At 42.0% G+C, this 17,906-nt stretch overlaps 1 protein-coding gene across 1 annotated transcript in view; it reads right to left on the reverse strand.

Moving 5' to 3' along the window:
* Window positions 1-1,866: 1,866 nt before the first annotated feature.
* The window catches only part of LMBRD1 (LMBR1 domain containing 1), an 810,247-nt gene continuing 794,207 nt past the window's right edge, over window positions 1,867-17,906 (reverse strand). Inside the window, exon 15 of the mRNA XM_053710415.1 lies at window positions 1,867-2,441. Coding sequence (XP_053566390.1) covers window positions 2,328-2,441 — 114 coding nt within the window. The 3' untranslated portion in view covers window positions 1,867-2,327. The remainder of the gene's footprint in view (window positions 2,442-17,906) is intronic.

Consider the following 17,906-nt stretch of genomic DNA (forward strand, 5'->3'; position numbering starts at 1 on the left):
AGAAACATTACAAGTTTAGAGGAAAGAAGTTGAGGATGTAGGTTCAGAGAAAACAACCACAAGTTAAAGGGACAGTCTACTCCAGATTTTTTATAATTTAAAAGGATAGATAATCCTTTTATTACCCATTCCCTAGTTTTGCATAACCAACATGTTTAAATTAATATACTTTATACCTCCAGGATTACCTTGTATCTAAGCCTCTGCAGACTACACCCTTATTTCAGTTCTTTTGACAGACTTGCATTTTAGCCAATCAGTGCTGACTCCATAGAGTAAACACAATGTTATCTATAAGGCAAAAATGAACAAGCACTTTCTAGCTGTGAAAAACTGTCAAAAAGCGGCCTTCAAGAGCTTAGAAATAAGCATATAAGCCTACATAGGTTTAGCTTTCAACAAAGAAAACCAAGAGAACTAAGCACATTTGATGATACAAGTAAACTGGAAAGTTGTTTAAAATTGCATGTCCTATCTGAATATTGAAGGCTTCATTTTGACTAGCCTGGCCTGCATGACAGTAGGGGGAGCGGCAATAATGAATGCAAATGGAAGACTCCACTTTCATTTAAAGGGACAGTAAGGCAAAATTAACTTTAACAATCCAGACAGAGCATGGAACCAACTTTCTAATTGACCTCCATTATGAAATTTGCTTTATTCTCTTGGTATCCTTTGTTGAACAGCATACCTAGGTAGGCACAAGAGCAGCACTTCTGGGAGTTAGATGCTGATTGGTGACTGCAAATATAAAAAGTTGTTTAAAATTGTATGCTCTGCACTGTCTGAATAATGAATGAAATATTTTTGGGCTCTGTGTCCCTTTAATGCAGGTGGACGGGTTCCTTAGTTGTCCACCAACTCCTTAAAGAAATATTGACCATTTTTATTTGTTCCAAAGTAAGTGATTCTTGTGGTCTTTCGTTGAGAAATAAGTGTTGTGGGATTAATTCCAAGGGCAACACTAAGGACCAGACTACGGAACATATGGCTTACTATTACTAATGTTGGCATTTTTTTATTCTGACTCTAGAAGAAAGCTGAAAATGATTAATAAGAGTGTAACCGTCCCCGTGTCATTGGTAGAGGACCTATCAGTTTAAAGGGACACTGTGCACTAGATTTTTCCTTGCATAAATGTTTTGTTGATGATCTATTTATATAGCCCATCTCGGACTGTTTTTGTTTTGCTTATTTTGAAATAACATTGTGCGGATTTTCAGACTCCTAACCAAGTCTCGAAGTTTCAGATATATACTGACTTTAGATTGCTTCTGTTTGTATAATGGGTCTTTTCATACGCAGGGTAGCAGGGGAGGGGATATTTTCTGCTCTCAGCCCCTTTTAGTGGGTGTCCCAGCCTAACCTCATCAACAGTGCTAAATTGGAAGCTTCTAAATGAGTTTTTAAAAGTTTTATATTGGATTTTTATATCAGTATCTGTGCATATTATTCTTTATAGTAGTGTCTATTACATGCAGTAACATGTAAATAGTGTATACTGTTCCTTTAAAGGTAAGTGTTTATTATTAGATACAGCTCTAATGTTTCTCTGGATATCACAACCATTCTAAAATGATGATACTGCTATTGTGAAATGTAAAATTTTAAGTGGTGAAAAGCTGTGTCAGTATCTTTATATAACTTATACTAACTTTGCAAATAAAACAAACCATGTGCGAGAGTGCAGTTTATTATGAAATATTCTGAAAATAACAAATGGGGAAAGATGTGCGCACACTCAATCAAAAGGAGGCTGAAAAAGAGACAAGGGTGTAAGGCTATAGAGAGACTAAATCGTTGGGAAGAGTATACATTTGCAATACTTATGATCACCATTCAAAGAAGATAAAATATTCAACTAAATGGGCATAGCACTGTTTTATTAACATTACAAAAGTATTAACATTTTTTTTATTAACAATAACGAGAGAGAAAAACAGAAATCTATCCTACCACTCCTCATTCAATATTTAATTACAAACTTTGATGGATAACTTATTTTCAGATTTAATGTATAGAATGATTTAAAAAAAAAAAGTTAAATAATTTGACAAAAGAGGAGAGTATAATTATTGTTGACATGAATGTGTATATACATATATAGCTGCATAGCTGAGATCTGATTTAAGCAAACTCATTTATATCCTTAGACATTTTATATAGTAGCAAACTGAAACTCATCTCAAACAATCATAAAGTCTGTAATCTATATTACAATTATTACCAAATCATACAACCATAATATGTACATATTGCAGGTACTTCAAATGCCATCTAAAATCTAATGTAAGTATTTAATACAAAGTAATGTGTATAAGGAAGATCTATGCATATGGAAAATCATCATCACTTAGATCTGAATCATCTTCTTCCACTTCTCCTTCAATAACAGATTTCTTACCCTTGCAACAGGAGACAGCTACTCCCAGAAGAAATACCTACAATTCAAACAAATGTAACTTAAATAGCAATAAGGAAAGGATGGAAAGAAGGAAAAACTGTTAAAAAGTGCCTTCAAAATTGAGTTGTTCGACATACAAGATGGAAAAATGTGCTTTGTCTCAATAATGGGAGTTGACAAATAGAACCCGATGATCAAAAACTCACTGCCAAGGAGAGAAATGACAAAAACTTTTTAATTTTTTTTTAGACCTTATATTGTATTATTGAAGTCTCCCATTGACATACAGCACCATGCATAGTAAGATAAACATTTTTCAAGGTAAAATTTGATTTTTACAATTCTTAGATGGACCTCACCGTACTGGCGAGACTTCATAGATCCTCTTGAATACGATTAGATCATCAGGCCCTCAGAATGAACATAATCAAAGGCTTGGGGGTTGATTTATCAAGGGTCGAATGGCCCCTGATGATCTTGTTTCCGTGCGAGCCTTCAGGCTCGCCGGTACCAGCAGTTATGAAGCAGCAGTCTTAAGACTGCTGCTCCTTAACTGGTCCGCTGCCTCTGAGGCTGCAAACATTTATCCGCCCAATCCTATACAATTGGGTTGATTTATACCCCCTGCTAGCGGCCAATTGGCCGCGAATCTGCAGGGGGCGGCATTGCACAAGCAGTTCACTAGAACAGCTTGTGCAATTTTAAATGCGTATCATGTCCGCCAGACTTTTATAAATCAGCCCCTTGGTCTCAGATTATGAGAGGGAAGATCACAAAAGAAAGGTCCAGACAGGAAAAAACATAAATTATGCTTACCTGATAATTTACTTTCCATCTGTATGAGGAGAGTCCACGGCTTTATTCCTTACTTGTGGGAATACAGAACCTGGCCACCAGGAGGAGGCAAAAACACCCCTGCCAAAGGCTTAAATACCTCCCCCACTCCACTCATCCTCCAGTCATTCTGCCAAGGGAACAAGGAACAGTAGGAGAAATATCAGGGTATAAATGTTGCCAGAAGAACAAAAACATTTTTTTTTAGGTCCGCTCCATGGAGAAAACGGACGGCGGTAGTGGACTCTCCTCATACAGATGGAAAGGAAATTATCAGGTAAGCATAATTATTATTTTTCCAAGGGACAGTCTATTCCAAAACAAACTTTCATGATTCAGATAGAGAATGTAATTTTAAACAATTTTCCAATTTACTTTTATCACCAATTTTGCTTTGTTCGCTTGGTATTCTTAGTTGAAAGCTAAACCTAGGAGGTTCATATGCTAATTTCATAGCCCTTGAAGGCCGCTTCTTCTCTCAGGGCATTTTAACAGTTTTTCACCACTAGAGGGTGTTAGTTCACGTTTGTCATATAGAGAACACTGTGCTCACGCAGATGGAGTTTCAGTGAGCCAGCTCTGATTGGCTAAAATGGATGTCTGTCAAAAGAACTGAAATAAGGGGGCAGTCTGCAGAGGCTTAGATACAAGGTAATCACAGGGGTAAAAAGTGTATTTATATAACAGTGTTGGTTGTGCAAAACTAGGGAATGGGTAATAAAGAGATTATCTATCTTTTTAAACAATAACAATTCTGGTGTAGACTGTCCCTTTAATATGAGGAGAGTCCACGGCTTAATTTCTTACTTGTGGGAAACAAAGCTCTAGAGGACACTGAATGAAAACGGAAGGCTAAAAGAGAGGCGGTCCCTATTCTGAGGGCACTACAGCCTGCAAAACCTTTCTCCCAAAAGCTGCTTTAGCTGAAGCAAAGACGTCAAATTTGAAAAACTTTGAAAAAGTGTCTAAGGAGGACCAGGTAGCCGCCCTACAAATCTGCTCCATCGAGGCCTCATTCTTGAAGGCCCAAGATAAAGCCACAGCTCTAGTTGAATGAGCCGTAATCCTCTGAGGAGGCTTATGTCCTGCTGTTTCATATGCTAAGCGAATAATGCTCCAAAAAGATAGGGAAGTGGAAGAAGCCTTCTGCCCTCTGCGCTTCTCAGAATAGACAACAAACAATGCCAAAGTCTGTCTAAAATCCTTTGTGGCCTGAAGATAGAATTTCAAAACCAGAACCACATCCAGATTATGAAGTAATCGTTTCTTTGAAGGAGGAGGATTAGGACACAAGGAAGGAACCACAATCTCCTAATTGATGTTGCGATCAGACACAACCTTAGGGAAAAAACCCAACCCAGTGCGAAGAACAGTCTTATCAGCATGAAAAACTAGGTAAGGAGGCTTACATTGCAAGGCTGCCATCTCAGAGACTCTGCGTGCCAAAGCAATAGCCAGTATAAAAAGAACCTTCCAAGACAGTAACTTAATGTCAACTGAATGCATGGGCTCAAAGGGAGCCCTCTGCAAAACCTTAAGAATCAGATTTAAACAGCGAGCAGTTGTTTGTCTCCGCCCATTCCAGAATTCAGGTAATTTTGTCCGATCGGAATCTGATAAACTGGGACGAACCCAGACGGGGCCAAGCCTTCAGAGCATTGAAGATTGCTCAAAGTTCCAAAATGTTGATCGAGAGAAGAGATTCCTCTTGAGTCCAACAGCCATGTGCCTCCTGGCACCCCAAACGGCTCCCCATCTTGAGAGACTTGCGCCCGTAGTCAAAATCTCCCAGGATGGTCTCAAGAAGGACGTCCCTTGGGACAGGCGATATAGACTGAGCCACCAAGAGAGCGATTCTCTCGACTGGTTGTCCAGAGAAATCTGTTGAGACAGATCCGAGTGGTCGACGTTCCATTGCCTCAGCATGCACAGTTGAACAGGTCTGAGATGGAACCTGGCGAATGGAATAATATTGATGCTGGACACCATGAGCCCAATTACCTCCATACACCTGGCCACAGATGGCCCTCAGGAGGTCTGGAGGGCAAGACAATTGTAAGTAAAATGTCTCTGGTCTGTAAGGAATATCCTCATGTATATGGAATCTATTATCGTGCCCAGGAATTCCACCCTGGTACTGGGAACCAGAGAACTCTTTCCTAAGTTTATCTTCCATCCATGAGATTGAAGAAGAAGAGCTCTTAAATGGTCTTCTGCCAGCCGGCAGGACGGAGTCTGGACCAGGATGTCATCCAAGTATGGCGCTCCTGCAATACCTCTGGACCTCGCCACCACGAGCAGAGACCCCAGAACCTTTGTAAAAACTCTTGGAGCAGTAGCCAGACCAAAAGGAAGAGCCACAAACTGGAAGTGCTGGTCCAGAAATGCGAATCTTAAGAAATTGAAGTGATCCTTGTGTATTGGCACATGAAGGTAAGCATCCTTCAAGTCTTTCGTAGTCATGAACGGTCCCTCTTGAACTAAGGGCAGAATAGACCTGATCATCTCCATCTTGAATGATGGGACCGACAGAAACTTGTTAAGGCACTTTAGGTCTAGAATCAGGCAAAACGTACCCTCCTTCTTTAGGACCACAAAAAGGTTTGAGTAGTACCCTAGACCTCTCTCTGATAGAGGAGCTGGCACAATTACTCCCAGGGAGAAAAGATCCCTCACGCACCCTAGAAAAGCTTCTCGTTTTTCTGGTCTTAGAACCCAAGGATCTTGCACATCTCCTAACCAAGCCTCCAGAAAGAGAGATAGTCTGCCCCCAACACGATCCAACGCCGGATCAAGGGACGCCCCTTCATGCTGACTTTGTTCCAGCAGGCTTCGTTTTCTGTTTGTATTTGTTCCAAGATTGAGAAGGCTTCCACGTTCCCTTGGACTGATCAGGCTTCGCAGAGGGCTGCTGGCGTTGGGATTTATCCGAACGAAAGGGACGAAAATTAGGACTTTGTCTTTTAGGTTTATTCTTCTTATCCTGCGGAATGAAGGCACCTTTGTCCCCAGTGACCGTGGATATGATAGAGTCCAGGCCTGGACCGAAAAGAATCTTCCCCTAATATGGAAGGGAAAGCAATTTAGATTTTGAAGTCATGTCCGCACCGTACTGGCGAGACTTCATAGATCCTCTTGAATACCATTAGATCATCAGGCCCTCAGAATGAACATAATCAAAGGCTTGGGGGCTGATTTATCAAGGGTCGAATGGCCCCTGATGATCTTGTTTCCGTGCGAGCCTTCAGGCTCGCCAGTACCAGCAGTTATGAAGCAGCAGTCTTAAGACTGCTGCTCCTTAACTGGTCCGCTGCCTCTGAGGCTGCAAACATTTATCCGCCCAATCCTATACAATTGGGTTGATTTACACCCCCTGCTAGCGGCCAATTGGCCGCGAATCTGCAGGGGGCGGCATTGCACAAGCAGTTCACTAGAACAGCTTGTGCAATTTTAAATGCGTATCATGTCCGCCAGACTTTTATAAATCAGCCCCTTGGTCTCAGATTATGAGAGGGCAGATCACAAAAGAAAGGTCCAGACAGGAAAAAACATAAATTATGCTTACCTGATAATTTACTTTCCATCTGTATGAAGAGTCCACAGCTTTATTCCTTACTTGTGGGAATACAGAACCTGGCCACCAGGAGGAGGCAAAAACACCCCTGCCAAAGGCTTAAATACCTCCCCCACTCCACTCATCCCCCAGTCATTCTGCCAAGGGAACAAGGAGCAGTAGGAGAAATATCAGGGTATAAATGGTGCCAGAAGAACAAAAACATTTTTTTTTAGGTCCGCTCCATGGAGAAAACGGACGGCGGTAGTGGACTCTCCTCATACAGATGGAAAGGAAATTATCAGGTAAGCATAATTATTATTTTCCATCTTAAAGGGACAGTCTACTCCAAAACAAACTTTCATGATTCAGATAGAGAATGTAATTTTAAACAATTTTCCAATTTACTTTTATCACCAATTTTGCTTTGTTCGCTTGGTATTCTTAGTTGAAAGCTAAACCTAGGAGGTTCATATGCTAATTTCATAGCCCTTGAAGGCCGCTTCTTCTCTCAGGGCAATTTAACAGTTTTTCACCACTAGAGGGTGTTAGTTCACGTTTGTCATATAGAGAACACTGTGCTCACGCAGATGGAGTTTCAGTGAGCCAGCTCTGATTGGCTAAAATGGATGTCTGTCAAAAGAACTGAAATAAGGGGGCAGTCTGCAGAGGCTTAGATACAAGGTAATCACAGGGGTAAAAAGTGTATTTATATAACAGTGTTGGTTGTGCAAAACTAGGGAATGGGTAATAAAGAGATTATCTATCTTTTTAAACAATAACAATTCTGGTGTAGACTGTCCCTTTAATATGAGGAGAGTCCACGGCTTAATTTCTTACTTGTGGGAAACAAAGCTCTAGAGGACACTGAATGAAAACGGGAGGGTAAAAGAGAGGCGGTCCCTATTCTGAGGGCACTACAGCCTGCAAAACCTTTCTCCCAAAAGCTGCTTTAGCTGAAGCAAAGACGTCAAATTTGAAAAACTTTGAAAAAGTGTCTAAGGAGGACCAGGTAGCCGCCCTACAAATCTGCTCCATCGAGGCCTCATTCTTGAAGGCCCAAGATAAAGCCACAGCTCTAGTTGAATGAGCCGTAATCCTCTGAGGAGGCTCATGTCCTGCTGTTTCATATGCTAAGCGAATAATGCTCCAAAAAGATAGGGAAGTGGAAGAAGCCTTCTGCCCTCTGCGCTTCTCAGAATAGACAACAAACAATGCCAAAGTCTGTCTAAAATCCTTTGTGGCCTGAAGATAGAATTTCAAAACCAGAACCACATCCAGATTATGAAGTAATCGTTTCTTTGAAGAAGGAGGATTAGGACACAAGGAAGGAACCACAATCTCCTAATTGATGTTGCGATCAGACACAACCTTAGGGAAAAAACCCAACCCAGTGCGAAGAACAGTCTTATCAGCATGAAAAACTAGGTAAAGAGGCTTACATTGCAAGGCTGCCATCTCAGAGACTCTGCGTGCCAAAGCAATAGCCAGTATAAAAAGAACCTTCCAAGACAGTAACTTAATGTCAACTGAATGCATGGGCTCAAAGGGAGCCCTCTGCAAAACCTTAAGAATCAGATTTAAACAGCGAGCAGTTGTTTGTCTCCGCCCATTCCAGAATTCAGGTAATTTTGTCCGATCGGAATCTGATAAACTGGGACGAACCCAGACGGGGCCAAGCCTTCAGAGCATTGAAGATTGCTCAAAGTTCCAAAATGTTGATCGAGTCCACCAGCCATGTGCCTCCTGGCACACCCAAACGGCTCCCCATCTTGAGAGACTTGCGCCCGTAGTCAAAATCTCCCAGGATGGTCTCAAGAAGGACGTCCCTTGGGACAGGCGAGATAGACTGAGCCACCAAGAGAGCGATTCTCTCGACTGGTTGTCCAGAGAAATCTGTTGAGACAGATCCGAGTGGTCGACGTTCCATTGCCTCAGCATGCACAGTTGAACAGGTCTGAGATGGAACCTGGTGAATGGAATAATATTGATGCTGGACACCATAAGACCAATTACCTCCATACACCTGGCCACAGATGGCCCTCAGGAGGTCTGGAGGGCAAGACAATTGTAAGTAAAACGTCTCTGGTCTGTAAGGAATATCCTCATGTATATGGAATCTATTATCGTGCCCAGGAATTCCACCCTGGTACTGGGAACCAGAGAACTCTTTCCTAAGTTTATCTTCCATCCATGAGATTGAAGAAGAAGAGCTCTTAAATGGTCTTCTGCCAGCCGGCAGGACGGAGTCTGGACCAGGATGTCATCCAAGTATGGCGCTCCTGCAATACCTCTGGACCTCGCCACCACGAGCAGAGACCCCAGAACCTTTGTAAAAACTCTTGGAGCAGTAGCCAGACCAAAAGGAAGAGCCAAAAACTGGAAGTGCTGGTCCAGAAATGCGAATCTTAAGAAATTGAAGTGATCCTTGTGTATTGGCACATGAAGGTAAGCATCCTTCAAGTCTTTCGTAGTCATGAACGGTCCCTCTTGAACTAAGGGCAGAATAGACCTGATCATCTCCATCTTGAATGATGGGACCGACAGAAACTTGTTTAGGCACTTTAGGTCTAGAATCAGGCAAAACGTACCCTCCTTCTTTAGGACCACAAAAAGGTTTGAGTAGTACCCTAGACCTCTCTCTGATAGAGGAGCTGGCACAATTACTCCCAGGGAGAAGAGATCCCTCACGCACCCTAGAAAAGCTTCTCGTTTTTCTGGTCTTAGAACCCAAGGATCTTGCACATCTCCTAACCAAGCCTCCAGAAAGAGAGATAGTCTGCCCCCAACACGATCCAACGCCGGATCAAGGGACGCCCCTTCATGCTGACTTTGTTCCAGCAGGCTTCGTTTTCTGTTTGTATTTGTTCAAAGATTGAGAAGGCTTCCACGTTCCCTTGGACTGATCAGGCTTCGCAGAGGGCTGCTGGCGTTGGGATTTATCCGAACGAAAGGGACGAAAATTAGGACTTTGTCTTTTAGGTTTATTCTTCTTATCCTGCGGAATGAAGGCAACTTTGTCCCCAGTGACCGTGGATATGATAGAGTCCAGGCCTGGACCGAAAAGAATCTTCCCCTTATATGGAAGGGAAAGCAATTTAGATTTTGAAGTCATGTCCGCAGACCAAGACTTTAACCAGAGAGCCCAACGGGCTAGAACAGAAAAACCTGATGTTTTGTCATTCAGGTGAATAATCTGCATGTTTGCATCACAGATGAAAGAACTAGCTACCCTCAAGGCCTTAATTCTTTCCTGGATCTCATCAAGGGGAGTTTCCACCTCAATCATCTCCAATAGAGAGTCGCACTAATAGGTAGCAGATCCAGCTACTGCAGCAACCGCTGCTGCAAGCTGAAACAAGTACCCTGTGTGCTGAAACATTTTTCTTAATAGAGTTTCTAGCTTCTTATCCATGGGCTCCTTAAACGACGAGCTATCCTCAAGCGGGATAGTGGTGCGCTTAGCAAGGGTGGAGATAGCACCATCTAACTTAGGGACAGAGCCCCACAACTCTAATTGAGAGTCTGGAACAGGGAACAATTTCTTAAAAGAAGAAGGGGAAAAAGAAGATTCAAGTCTCTCCCATTTATTGTTAATAATATTTGCCATATTAACGGGAACCAGGAAAGTCTGTGGCACCACCCTGTCCTCATAAACCTTGTCAAGCTTAGGAATAGAAGGTTCCTCAGTAGTTTAGGTTCCGGAACTTCTAACGTAGCTAGCACTTCCTTTAACAGAAAGTGTAAGTGCTCAATTCTTTAATCTAAAATCTGGTTCCTCTGCAGTTGGAGGTTTAGAGGTAGCAGTTTCCGACCCAGAAAGAGCCTCCTCTGAACTATCAGAAGTGTCTTCATCAGCGGATAATCTAGTATCAGATAAATCCAACAAATTGGTAGATGACCCCTGGGAAGGATAGCAATATTTGACCTTTCGCTTGCGCTTAGCAGGGCGAGGTAAATCACTGAAGGTAGCAGACACTGCCGTTTGTAACTGTTCAGAAAAGTCTGGCAGTAAGAGGGCCCCTCACGAAGGAGGATTAGCAGTGCAATGAGAGGCTGCATGTGTAGTAGGAGATGACTGCAGGGAACGTACCTCACGGGACGTAGACCCCTCAGAGGTGGACAGCTCATTGGTACTAAACATCTTTGTTTTTTTTATAGATATAACTACCTTATCCAGGCATGTGGAAAATAATTGAGCAGGCGAGTATACCGTAGCTTCCTCACAATAAAAACAGGTATTAGAATTAGGAAAAGAGGGAGTACCCCTCTAACGCATCAGTGTCCTCCATAGCTTGCGCTTTTAAGATGGACACTAGAACAAGATAAATGGCACCTTTATACTCCCAATGGCCAGGGCACTCACCTCCTCCTATGACCCAGGCCCCCCAGAGAAACTGCTTCTTCTCCTGTAAACCACACGGTCAGGAAAGAGGAAGTCAATGAGACCACACCCGGTCACATGGAGTGCCATGCAGGACCACCCCTGCTCCAGGAGAGAAAACGCATCAAAAATAACAGGCCGAGCAGTTATCTCAAAAACAAAAGTAAAACCTAAATGTTTCACATCTGCCTGAGCCTCATCTCACGCATATCGCAGCATAAAACATAATAAAGCAAGTTATGTATAAATCCATTCTGTTCAATAACCTCCTTCCGGAGATATTAACCCTTGATTCCATACAGATAAAGGAGTCACACTGTGACCCTGTCTTCTTTACGTTATCATATGAAATAAAATGAAACAATCTTACCTGAATCTCTGCCGTGGAACAGACACACAGCCTCTCAAGGTTAACAGTCTTGTAGCCCTGACATGGACTTGAGTAATAGAAGCAGACAGTGAAACTCGTCTACACTGCTTAGGAGCTGTTAATACGAGTCTGGATGGTTTCACAGAAAGACTATCCCTGCATCTCCAGACCATAAAATTCAAATTGTCTCACTAAGAGGCTGACAAGACTACTTAAAACTCCAGTCCCATACCGAAGAGTACTAACCTCCATAAGAGACTACTCCGAACTTCTGACACTTCTCTGCCATCCTCCTGTGACGAAAGGCAAAGAATGACTGGGGGATGAGGGGAGTGGGGGGAGGTATGTAAGCCTTTGGCGGGGGTGTCTTTGCCTCCTCCTGGTGGCTAGGTTCTGTATTACCACAAGTAAGGAATGAAACCTTGGACTCTCCTCATATTAAGATGGAAAAGGACTCTAGAAGAAAAGATCATAGAGGGTAAGGTTGATAGTGACCTCCAGAAAGCAAAAAATGCATCGATAATAAGACTGGCACCAAAGTGGGAAAATAAAGATTACATATTTATATTTGGGGATCCATTGGTGCTTTCTGAGGAGAACAGGAGTCAAAAAGTGGATGGAAAAGAAAAAACATAATTTATGCTTAGCAGATAAATTCCTTTCCTTCCGAATAGGGAGAGTACACGGCTTCATTCCTTACTGTTGGGAAATACAACACCTGGCCACCAGGAGGAGGCAAAGACACCCCAGCCAAAGGCTTAAATATCCCTCCCACTTCCTCATTACGCCAGTCATTTTGCCGAGGGAACAAGGAAAAGTAGGAGAAAAATTGGGGTATAAATAGTGCCAGAAGAATAAAATAAATAATAGGGGGCCACCCATAGACAAGAAAAAATAGACGGGGGCCGTGGACTGTCCCTATCCGGAAGGAAAGGAATTTATCTGGTAAGCATAAATTATGTTTTCCTTCCTAAGATAGGGAGAGTCCACGGCTTCATTCCATACTGCAGGGAAAACTATACCCAAGCTCCAGAGAACACTGAATGAATAATGGGAGGTAACAAAAAGGAAGATGTTGACCCTATTCTGAGGGCACCACAGCCTGCAAAACTTTTCTCCCGAAAGCTGCTTCAGCCAAAGCAAAAACATCAAACTTGTAAAATTTGGAAAAAGTATGTGAGTACCAGGTAGCCGAAGATTGTCATCCCTTAGACTTGTTGTTCTTATCTTGCAGTAGAAAGGCACCCTTGCCTCTGGTAAACGTAGAAATAATGGAGTCCAGGCCTGGACCAAATAAAATCTTTCCCTTGGAGGGAAGAGAAAGGAGTCTGGACTTAGAAGTCATATCCGCAGACCAAGACTTCAACCAGTGCGCCCGGCTGGCTAGGACCGCAAAGCGAGAGGCCTTTGCATTTAGGCAAATAATTTGCATGTTCGCATCACAGATAAAAGAATTAGCAATTCTCAGAGCTTTAATTCTGTCTTGAAAATCCTCGAGGGGAGACTCCACCTCAATGAGTTCCGACAAAGAGTCGCAACAGTAGTTAGCCGTTCCGGCAACCGCAGCCGCCGATTGAAACAAAAATCCCGTATGTAGAAACATCTTTCTCAGAAAATTTCTATTTTCTTATCCATCGGCTCTCTGAACGAAGAACTATCCTCAAGAGGTATAGTAGTACGTTTAGCAAGTGTAGAGATAGCACCATCCACCTTAGGAATGGAGCCCCACAAATCCAGTTGAGAGTCCAGGATTATGAACAACTTTTTAAAAGTAGACGAGGGGGAAAAGAAAGAACCAATTCACTCCCATTTGTTCTTAATAATGTTCGCCTTCTTAACGGCACATGTAAAGTCAAAGGAACTTTCCTGTCTTCGTAAACTCTGTCTAATGTTAAGGCATGTGGAACATAATTGAGTGGGCGGGAAAACCACGGCCTCCTCACAATATAAACAGGTATTATTTAGCACAGAAGGAGTACCTTCTAACATGTCAGAGTCCTCCATAGCTCAGGTTATACCCACAGAAGGACACAAATAAAAATGTTTTTTAGTATAGAAAACTGCACCTTTATACTCCCAATGGCTGGGGGACACACAACCTCCTAGACCCAGACAGTTAACAGAGGAAACGACCTCCTCAGTTTCACGTCTCAGCCAGAATGGAGAAAATGAACATAGATCACACCAGGTCACATGGAGTCCAAGACAGTACTTCCCCCGTTATTACAAGTACAGCAAGTAATAGGTGCTGCGCAACACTTTCAAAAACAAAAGTGAAACTTAAAAGTGAAACCTGTTTGATCCAGCCAAAAACACACAGTCTATTAGCCCAGGAAAAAAAAATCACACAAAGCAGCATGCAAATAATTAATACACTGATTAATTAACCCAAACTGTTCAATAAACCCCCTTTAGAGGATATTATATTGTATCTAATAAACACTTTCTTTTGAGGACATCGCTTCGTGGATTTCTTCCAGGGAAGCCGGATACTGTGTTCATAGCTTGCTGTACGGCTCGCAGCCGATTTTGTGTCCTGGGCGGAGACACTTCCTTCCTTGGCTCCTGGGCGTCATTGGATGTTTTGGTTTGGGGGCGTGACATGGTGCACACGCTGAAGACACGACGGTCACTATACCACGAACGCCGTGGCTGGTAAGCACCACATAGAATCTTGTTTGCTGTATATTTAAGCCTTTGACTGGGGTGTCTTTGCCTCCTCCTGGTGGCCAGGTGTTGTATTTCCCAACAGTAAGGAAAGAAGCTGTGGACTCTCCCTATCTTAAGAAGGAAATAGATGGTCAGACATGAAAATGTAAAAAAATAAAAAAAATAACAGTAAGTCGTGTTATACATGGTGCATAAAATACAATATATATTTATATTACGAAAAATAAATGTATTATGCAAGCACAAAAACAAAATGTATGCTTTTCTCTGATAAATTAATAGCTTTCATGATGGCAAGAGTCCACGAGACCAACCCTAGTTTCTTCATAAAAGTTGGCAGCAGTACCAGGTTGTATTCCTTTTACCCTGCTTTTCCATTCTTACTTTATTATATTCTTCTTTCTCTTGGCCATATCTATGACTAAGGAATGGGAGGGATTAAAACTAGAAATATTTGCCAAAATAATAGTAATTTCTATATCTTGGCCATATCCCTGGGTAATACCTACCAGTGAGAACCCATCCCCAAATGGGTGTGAACAGAACTGCCCCCTCCCCTAGTTACCTGAATAAAGGTAACTCCCAGGCAGCACCCCCTCCTCCTCCTAGTGATGTTCAGCCAAATGGTGACTTAGAAAATTGGGAGGGAGCCTGGTAGGCATTACCCAGGGATATGGGTAAAGATTTAGAAATTACTATTAATATGGCAAAAATTTCTAGATATCTTGGCCCTACCTGTTAGTAATACCTACCAGTGAGAAAGAATAAAACGCTGTAAAGACATACAAGTTTGGGACTAAAGGACACCAACACAGAAAATATTTCTGCAAAAATAGTACAATTATTTAAGATAATACAGGAGATAGAATCTTGTGACTAAACTTTGCAGAGGCTGATTGCCTGATATCCAGTTTGTAATGAGACACAAAGGTGTGATGAGACCTCCAAACTGCTGCCTAAAAAATGCCTCACAAGCCCATGATGCTGCAACTGCCCTAGTGGAATGTGCCTTCAGCCACACTGGAATTTGTTCTCGTTTCTGCTTGTATGCTTGGGAAATAGGTTGTTGTTGGATGCTATGAGATTTATGTCTGAAAACCCCCATCTGTCAGCAACCAAATGGAATAACCTCTTGTTAAAGAGACAGTATTCATATAACTGTGTGTAATAGACACTACTATAAAGAAGTATATGCAGATGTACGGATATAAAAATCCAGTATAAAACCTTTTAAACAATTTACTTAGAAGCTCTCAAATTAGAACTGTTGATGAGTTAAGGCTGGGACACCTACTGGGCTGAGAAAAGCAGGAAGCAGACATTCCCCCCTCCCCTGCATATGAAAAGATCAATCAGACAAACAGGAGCAAACAGGAATCTGTAGACATTAGTATACATCTAAAATGTTGGGGCTTAGTTAAGGAGCTGAAAATCAGCACAATGTTGTTTAAAAAATAAGCAAAACTATACATTTTTACAAAACCATCAGCCGAAGGAAGCTCCTTGCTGCAATTGAAATTGGAGCGAAACGCGCAAGAGGACGCGTAGGTGTGTAGCAGCTCATCCGTGGGATCCCCCTACCACACACTGTATTCTATCGACCTTGAGCAAAAGAAGTTAGACCAGAGGAGTCGGCTGTTGTGCTGACGGTGGTCTGACCGTTGGAGTCGGCAAAAGCTGACGACGGACCGCATTGTGTATACCTTGCTAGTGCTTATAAGGAACTTCACAATTGGTCTATATGGAACTGTTATATTGAGCATTTCTGGTCTGCGTGGTATATTTGTTAACAGCTTCTATGAATAGTTAACATTTGAGATTTAGCCTTGGCATCTGTAATTTCTTCGAAGCAGAACTGTTCACTGCTCATTGCCTATTGCTCAATGCATATTAACGCTGACTTGCTGACCTGCCTAATTTTTTATGGACTTTACCAGCTGACTAGCTTTGTTCTTTGTTTTATGTGAGGGGCCCATGTGTTATGTATATTGGTCTGTCAGTTAGTCTTCATGTGTCTAGCCATATTGTTGCTTGTACTAATGTTGGTAAAATCTTTTTATATAGATTTATGATCACATAAAATTACACTACTGTCTCCGTTTTTGTAAACCCTTTTAGATAGTGAGAGTGCTTTACCCCTGGGCTTTTGGATATACCTTATTTTGGCATATTCACTCTTTTTCTACATTTTATGCATAGACTTTTTCAAGGATGCACCGCCTTTGTATGAATTACATATTATTATAGTTGAACTAGCTATTTTCTTTATTTGTTCTGTTTACTTTTACAAAACCACTCCCAATTGGTCTATATTAGTTGATCATCTACAAAACATTTATGCAAAAAAAATCTACTGTACAATTTCCCTTTAAGCTGCCATTCCACTGGAGAAATCTGTTTCTAGCTCAGAAAATCTAGAGAGACATTTTCCTTGTCTGGAACAGACATTGAAGTTATCAGCTAAACATTGCGTTGCGGCATAAATAACAGAATTTATGTTTACCTGATAAATTACTTTCTTCAACGGTGTGTCCGGTCCACGGCGTCATCCTTACTTGTGGGATATTCTCTTCCCCAACAGGAAATGGCAAAGAGCCCAGCAAAGCTGGTCACATGATCCCTCCTAGGCTCCGCCTTCCCCAGTCATTCGACCGACGTAAAGGAGGAATATTTGCATAGGAGAAATCATATGATACCGTGGTGACTGTAGTTAAAGAAAATAAATTATCAGACCTGATTAAAAAACCAGGGCGGGCCGTGGACCGGACACACCGTTGGAGAAAGTAATTTATCAGGTAAACATAAATTCTGTTTTCTCCAACATAGGTGTGTCCGGTCCACGGCGTCATTCTTACTTGTGGGAACCAATACCAAAGCTTTAGGACACGGATGAAGGGAGGGAGCAAATCAGGTCACCTAGATGGAAGGCACCACGGCTTGCAAAACCTTTCTCCCAAAAATAGCCTCAGAAGAAGCAAAAGTATCAAATTTGTAAAATTTAGTAAAAGTGTGCAGTGAAGACCAAGTCGCTGCCTTACATATCTGATCAACAGAAGCCTCGTTCTTGAAGGCCCATGTGGAAGCCACAGCCCTAGTGGAATGAGCTGTGATTCTTTCAGGAGGCTGCCGTCCGGCAGTCTCGTAAGACAATCTGATGATGCTTTTAAGCCAAAAAGAGAGAGAGGTAGAAGTTGCTTTTTGACCTCTCCTTTTACCAGAATAAACAACAAACAAGGAAGATGTTTGTCTAAAATCCTTTGTAGCATCTAAATAGAATTTTAGAGCACGAACTACATCCAAATTGTGCAACAAACGTTCCTTCTTTGAAACTGGATTCGGACACAAAGAAGGCACGACTATCTCCTGGTTAATGTTTTTGTTAGAAACAACTTTCGGAAGAAAACCAGGTTTAGTACGCAAAACCACCTTATCTGCATGGAACACCAGATAAGGAGGAGAACACTGCAGAGCAGATAATTCTGAAACTCTTCTAGCAGAAGAAATTGCAACCAAAAACAAAACTTTCCAAGATAATAACTTAATATCAACGGAATGTAAGGGTTCAAACGGAACCCCCTGAAGAACTGAAAGAACTAAATTGAGACTCCAAGGAGGAGTCAAAGGTTTGTAAACAGGCTTGATTCTAACCAGAGCCTGAACAAAGGCTTGAACATCTGGCACAGCTGCCAGC

This window comes from Bombina bombina, chromosome 4 (genome assembly GCF_027579735.1).
Source record: "Bombina bombina isolate aBomBom1 chromosome 4, aBomBom1.pri, whole genome shotgun sequence".
Taxonomy (NCBI): Eukaryota; Metazoa; Chordata; class Amphibia; order Anura; family Bombinatoridae; genus Bombina; species Bombina bombina.